The 7,323-nt window shown below is 45.3% G+C and overlaps 1 protein-coding gene across 1 annotated transcript in view; it reads left to right on the top strand.

Moving 5' to 3' along the window:
• LOC128270287 (uncharacterized) overlaps positions 1 to 7,323 on the top strand; it is a 28,333-nt gene continuing 21,010 nt past the window's right edge. Inside the window, exon 1 of the mRNA XM_053007689.1 lies at positions 1 to 18. Coding sequence (XP_052863649.1) covers positions 1 to 18 — 18 coding nt within the window. The remainder of the gene's footprint in view (positions 19 to 7,323) is intronic.

The raw sequence follows: 7,323 nt of genomic DNA, 5'->3' as shown, positions 1-7,323 counted from the left end.
ATGCCTTCCCTGCAACAGGTGAGTGTTTATTTACTCTTCGTGCAGTAACTCTCCTTATCTTGGCACTATGATAGAGCCTTCAGTATCATCGTCATCACGCAGCTCTGAGCACGTGGATATTCTCTCGTTTTTTGTACCATTGTTGCACCGCCCTGTTGTTAGCAGGATAATCATATATTTGACTAAAATCAGGGTTTTCAAGAAGGATTGCAGAATAGGTTGCAAAATACGGCCGATGATTCAGATCTTAGAATCGGTCACAAACCAGTTATACACATGATATTAATAATGTTGATTACTTTGTTGATGATTTTCGAATCACTTCAATTAGTCATCGGAAGCGTAATTAAGTAAAGAAAACGTTATGTTGTTTCATTGACAAGCTACCTACACTATCTAACTGAGCTAAGTATGTTCGGAAACCGGAAACAATACATGGTTTCCTGTTTTTTTTTCCTTGTTCCTTCCCGCAACGGAAAAGCGTATTTCCGCAACCTAATGTTTTCGTAAGAACAAGAAATTTGACCACTGCTCAAAAGAAGGCGAAACCATTTCCTGTCCATAAGAGAGTAACCTCAGTATGTGTGTATGCTGCCAATGGTAACGGTATGTGTACGAGGTACGACACATTCGCCGCGCCGAACAGTTGCTTTATTTTATTTTCTTCGACGTCGCCAGGGCACCACAAAGAAATGACAACAGACAAACGAAAAGAATAAAAAGAGTCCCGTTCACGACATCAATGGTTGCCCAAGCTTTACAGCAGTCGCGCCTGCCGTTAAGGCAACGAGCGACTGTATACATTACAATAATTAATTATAACAAATTTTTGAGAAGCCCATCCGGTAGCTTACACCTAACGTAAGATTGAGTCGCCAATTATCGCATCCCAGTTCCGATGATCGTTTGCTCACTCGTCCATTGTTTTTATGTATGAAAACACGTTGCGTTCCTGTTTGGGCAGCATTTTGGAATCCGATGGTGGTAATGCTTTGAAATAATTGAAATGTTACTCATAGTCGACACTCTTACATCTTCTTTGTTACATTTTCTGCGTATTGATTCACAATTCGGAGTAGTAGAAGAAAGTATCATGAACTGGTTTTGCTAAATTAAAATATTTATGCAAAGGTATGTTTACAAAAATAAAGCAAGAACTATCATCAATGGTTGCGGTTAATTATTGTTAACTCCATATCCACATATTCTTTGGAAATCGTTAAATCGACACCATCTCAAACGGGGAACCAGGGCCGCGGCCGTCCTGTGGTCGCGCACTTTCAACGGCTGCCGCCAATGTGTGCGCGACCCTCTCGATGTTGTGCGAGTTTGTTACGAAAGCGTGGGGTTTTCTTGGCTGCGCTCGAATTTTTCGGGGCAGTGTTCGTTGAGCGTAAAATTTATTACAATTTTTACCACTTGTTAACGCAACTTTTACCTTACCGCGACGGCACGATGGGCGAGAGCTATTTTTCTGGGTTTTTTTCGATAGTGTTACCGTACTGTTGTAGCGTAGGACGATGGGGCGCGGCAGATACACATGAAAGGAGGAGAAAATCGGAGGAAAATGACCTCTGCCCTGATTATTGTGGGTGTGTTGTGATCTCTCTGGGCGTGCCAGAGAAACTTGTAAAAAGAAGCCGTGCGCTTACGGACTCTTAAACATTTGTAGGCGAAGAAACTAGCTTAAACTGAACTTGAATCGTACTAGGTCTATACGTTGAGAAGTGAACTGTTTTTAACACACAAAAAATGTCTATAAAATTTTTATGAGATTTTCTATTTTATTCAAAGTATGTGCCATCGCTAGCTATACATTTCTCCTATCTGTCTGCTAAATCATGGATTCCCAGACGAAAGAATTCTTCGACTTTTTAAGTAAACTAATTAGTCTTCCCATTTCGACTTTCTCGTAGAAAAACGAAGGGCTGCTCAGCCAATACGTGTCCCATCGATGAAAATGAATGATATTCGGAAAGAACCAAGTCTAGTGAATAACGCGGGGAGGAATAGCAGCTCCCATCCGAGTGATTTGATAGTATCCTCAAACAGTTTGGCTTTTTAAGGCGCCTGGTGCTTGTTGCCACGGGCCACCAGGCGTCTCCATTGAAGCCCACTAGAATTGCATTTTGGTCGTTTTTCGATCAATGCATGGTTCAAATTGATCATTTGTTCTCAGTAGCGATCGGAATTAACGTTTTCATCTGGTTTTAGGAGCTTGTGAAACACCACACCTTTCTGTCCCATCAGAAAGTCCGTTTTTTGGAGTCTTTCGACGCTTTTTTTATCAAGTCAAAATCGCCATTTTGAAAATTTTTAAACCACTCAAAGCACTGCGATCTTCCAAACACAAGTACCGACAAGCATTTGGTGTGATTCCGAAGCAGTTTTCTTCAAGAGGAACAGAAAAATTATAATCCCCGCAAACCGTCATTTTCAGGCACAAAAGTTGACATAGTTTAACCCTTTTATTGATGGGTTGCACACCGAAATAATTTTTGTTTCGACCTGAAATCAGTTACCTGATGTCAAAACAAGGTAATGATGAATGAACAGCAAAGCTGGGAAGTCCCAATCGGCAGGTACAGCCATCTTTTTAACAGTTCACATCTCAACGTATAGACCTAGTAGACACATGGACCAAAGTGTCGTATAATTACTCTTTCCGATTGTGAGCCGCCTCTGTTTACTGTATGTTTCTTGTTTGTTTACTTTCTGACTATCGGGCTAATGTTTATTAACTTCGTTCGCTCCGTCCGCCGTAGCGAAATACCGGTACAAGTATTTTCTCACTTGTGGCGGGTTGGTGGCAGAGGGCGAAGTTTATAGTTTCAACGAACCGCGAGGCAAAGTAAAAGTCGCAGAAAATGGGGGCGACTCAACGGCGTGTGAATTACGAGCACTCTTTAATATGCACCTACATCCGTTGTATCACAGGGGGTTAACGCGGAATAGTGACGAAGAAAGCTTGTGCAGGACTTGTGCGACAAAGCTAAAAAGTGACCAAAATAAGCCCCCGGGAGGGAAAGCTTGATCATAATCGCGCAAAAATTAAACTCCGATTTTTTTTTGTATGCGATGTGTCTCTGTCCAGCGTGAGGGAAAGCGTGTATTCGTTCGTACACACTTTTGGGTTTTAAATCAGCCTCGTAAAGCTTTCTCGCACGGGTCAAAGATTACTGCTTATCTAAGCCGCGACCACAGTTGCGTATCGCGGTCAGATGGGCGGCGGGGGAGTGGTCGGTTCATAATAAGATACTTAAAGTTACCTTATTTTAAATTTCCTGTATTATTGATGCCTTTGTAAATAAAGTGAATTAGAAGTTATTGGGCGGTGGTTGTACGATTTAAAGGGTGTTCCGTCACGATCCAATAATTTAAATGTTGAATAACTCCGCTATTTGTCAGTCGGTTTTGACAAATGAACAAGATTTATTTGGGGTATAGAATGCCGTTTATTAACAATTCACCCAGAATACAATATTGATCAAGTGACCGCCTTCATTAGCCACACAAAAAGCAGTCTTTTTTTGGGCATTTTTCATTGTATTTGACATCAGTTCCTAGAATAATACATTTACAGGGCCCCACGAACCACTAACATTTAAAATGGGCAAAGCAATGCAAAAAGTATGTCACCTGGTTTGGTTTTTCTGTGAAAGCATCGAAGTCAGCCGCCTGTCCATCTGGCCCAACTCTGGCCCAACTCTGGCATGTTGATGTAGTTTTCCTGAGCCGCTCAGTGGCCACTGCACACGACGCCTCGATCTTCAACACCTGCCGTTGTTGTCCTGAAAGTTAGTTTGAATGCCGACGAATGGTATTTAGTGTGTGTACTTTGATAGCCCGTCGGCGGCGCTTCCTTTGCCAACGATTTGCTTCATTTTTAGCATCGTGATGGAAGGCATCATTCCCGGTTGTCCTGCAATCGTTCTCGGACTTCTGCTCACTCCCGTCCAAAGGGTGTAAGGAGTATATGCGGGTGGTCGAGGGACAAAATGAAGACACCTACGTGTGTCCCCCATTGATGAGATTCGCGCGCCCTACATACATATTCCGGAGATCCCCGGTGGTCCGAGGGGTGTGTGGTGTAAGGGATCGGTCACATTTACTTATTGAGTTAATAGAAATATTCTCACCTGTCACAGGGACTGCCACTGTGGTAGGTAGCAGATGGACGGCAGATGAAAAGCGGAGCAAATAAAGAGTCCACATGAAAATTCAGTCCACCGGTGCAGGACGGACAGTGTATTTCCTCCCGCTGGCTGTCCTGACTGACAGCTCAATGATAAGTGTGTGTGTGTGTGGCACGGGGCCGGCCGGCAAAAGGGGAAACCTAGTTAGTATTATGCAGCGACTGTGGCTCTGTGTCTGACCACATTTATCGGATGCGCTTCCTGATGCGCTTTGCAGCCCAGCCCCGCTGCTGCTTTCCGTGAAGCGCAACAGCTGGGTGCAGGGCATGATTGACTCCAGCTCCCCCGCCCTGTACTACCATCCCCGGCGTATCTTCAATTCGCATGGGAATGGCGCTGGCGATGTAGAATCAGCCTCAACGCCGAAACAATTGCCCTTCTCTGTTACATACAGGGCGGTAACTGCATCGGCCGGCTGTATTTTGTCAGAGTATGAGTTTCCGCTTAAAAACGTATCCTCATAAATGTGTTTATACTTTATGACGTATGCTTTACTGAACCGTGTTTTGTCCATCCAGGAGGTTTGTGTGACAGAGCACCACATACAGAGCAAATAATGGTTGGGAGCTGCACCCTATCTTAACACTCTCTTGTGCTCTATTACTCTCTGTCTCTCTGTCTCTCTGTCTCTTCGTATGGGGGCTTTTAGCGATGCACTTTTTGTTGCACTGTTTATATGTGTTGCGCCGCCATAAACTCAGTTCCACCGAAACACTCCCCGTCGAGTGCCATGTTCAGAGTTGCCACCAGGACGACGCATACCATACACAGCATAAGCTGCCAGAGCGAGTGTGTGTGTGTGGACGCTATCAACGTCTTCCAGCAGGATGGCAAACGGGAAGTACCGCTTCCGACTGTTGAACATCCTGTTGCACATCCTTTTGCCTCTCGGTCGGTTCGGGCTTCTGTTGTGCTTTGTTCAAGCGTGTCGATCTCCGCCAGAGGCCTCCGGAGGCCTCTGCTGTCGTCCTGCTGATGACTGGTCGCGCCCGTTGGTCGCTTGCGCGCTGGGAGACGGGAGCTGGAGGAAGTGTGAGCTCTCTGGAATCCTCCAATTGCCGCAGAGTGTGTTCCCGCTAAGCAACCGATTCGCGCCGTGCCTGGGCCATGTGTGTGCTTGCTGCAGCTATTTATTTCGTTCGACATATGAAGCTGTTGGCCGCGGCAGGCTTTGTGTGGGCATTTTACGATTTGAGCACAATCCGTGTCTTCCACTTGCCGCGGCTACTAGAGCAGTAGTAACGCTTAGGCACTAATAAACGCGCTACCATCATAAACGGTGTCGTTTTCGAGTTGCTATTCTTGGAGATATTGAAGAACTGCTTGAAAGAGGTGAAGTCCCCAGGCACGCTGCTGCTGCACCACCTAGGTGTCTTTCGGTCATTCAGTTTTGTGTCGGGGGCAGCATTAGAACTACTTGCCATAGACGGATGGTGGTGTGGTGCGACGCAGGAGAGGCTGCCAGGCACACACTAGGCACGTGGTTTCCTCTCCTGATCAACTTCGAGAAGAATGGCTACAAGTAGATTATGTCGAAGCAAAGAAAGGCCGAAGAAAGCTCCCGTTGGGCGTTAGCTCTGAGCAGAGCAGCCAACGAACGTGTACTTTGGTTGGGCGTGGCTGCCCAACTTCAAACTTTAAAACGCAAGTGGCGCGCGATATCTGTACGGCGCTTTACTCGCTACGCGTATTCTGAATAATGTGGATTTGCATCATAGAAGCATAGAATTCGCACACATTTTTCGTTTACTTCTCATGGTTTCTATTGAGTTTTAATACTAGTGTGGTAATGCAAGGTACGGGATACGGCTCTAGATATAGGGTTGTCAAAACAGCGTGCCTAACATAATCTTCTGCAACCAAAATTGTATTTTATACGTAAATGGCATGAGTTAACCTTTCAAATAAAAGGCAGCAGCAAAAAAGCTTTGAAAAATATTAAGCCGTTTTTGTTTTATAACCAAATGAAAAAGTGCACGCTTTTTTGAGCACCCTGTACATGAAACAGGGTACCAGGCGCCTCCACCGTGAAACTTCAGTCGCAATCAACAGTTGTATAACATAAATATTGGTCTTACCAAAATTCTCACTCCTGTGAATTAAAGGGAACCCACCAAAACGTTCTATTACTTCTTGGCCACTTTGCGCGGAGCGTTCGTTTAAAGAGGTTCCATTGGGTAGCGGGGCTCCCTAATGGGCATCCGGATGGGTCGGTTTTAAAAGCATCGCTTTAACTTAATTTTCCTCCGGCGCAGGTATTGTAATTTCTTGGTTTTTCTTGTTCATGTCGCGCCCTTCTTTCCGCGGTTCTCTCTTTACTCGGTTTCCTCTCGCAAGCTGTGTGTTGCATCCTTGTTGGTGGTCAATTTTATTTAAATCTTAATGAACTGCAAATTAGCTCCTATTGACGACATTGACCAGACGACATTCACGCCAGTGACCCAGAGGACGAAACAGCGCCTTGTTTGTTGAACCCCAGCAAAGTGACGCGTCGACCGAACTTATACCGAACTCGCCCTTCCGCAATGTCAATGGGTACGAAAGTGAAGGTCCTTGCGGGGAAAATGATGTGGAAAACTCGAACGTTCCATAGAGTCAACGATGCAAGCTGCTCGCGGTATTTGGTGTGAACTTTACGGGTGTGCAGATCAGGGGAAACACAAAACAAAATAGGAAGATTGAAAAGGCAAACCATTTACCACCCAGCTAAGCCGTTGTGAAAAACCAACGCCACTGGCCTCTGTTAAATACTCAAGCATCTAGTACATCCGTTTGGGGCATCACATTATTGCCGGCCGCCACCATCACGCAATCGGTCGCGCGGCGATCGACGGGCAGAATGTGACTTTAATGGAAATTGTTCACGGTCCTGCCGAAACGTGGAACGGAAATTTGGCTCACTGGTGGTGCTTGCGTTTGGCGCCTCCGCAAGTACGGGAAAATTACCTCACTCTTGTTGTCTGGTTGTCTTCTCTCGGAGAGCTACACTCTCACTGTTTTTGGACTAAATCTCATCCTTTTAGTTGACTGATCAACTGCTGTGTTCTGTGCCTGGTAGGTAGCAGTTGTAGAGGGGCAAGTGTTATTTGCATTAAAGAGCTGATTTCAATTTCACACTCGGTGTGGT

The sequence above is a fragment of the Anopheles cruzii genome, chromosome 3 (assembly GCF_943734635.1).
Source record: "Anopheles cruzii chromosome 3, idAnoCruzAS_RS32_06, whole genome shotgun sequence".
NCBI lineage: Eukaryota > Metazoa > Arthropoda > Insecta > Diptera > Culicidae > Anopheles > Anopheles cruzii.
The sequence above is the reverse complement of the archived record's forward strand: the minus strand, read 5'-3'. Positions and strand labels throughout refer to the sequence as shown.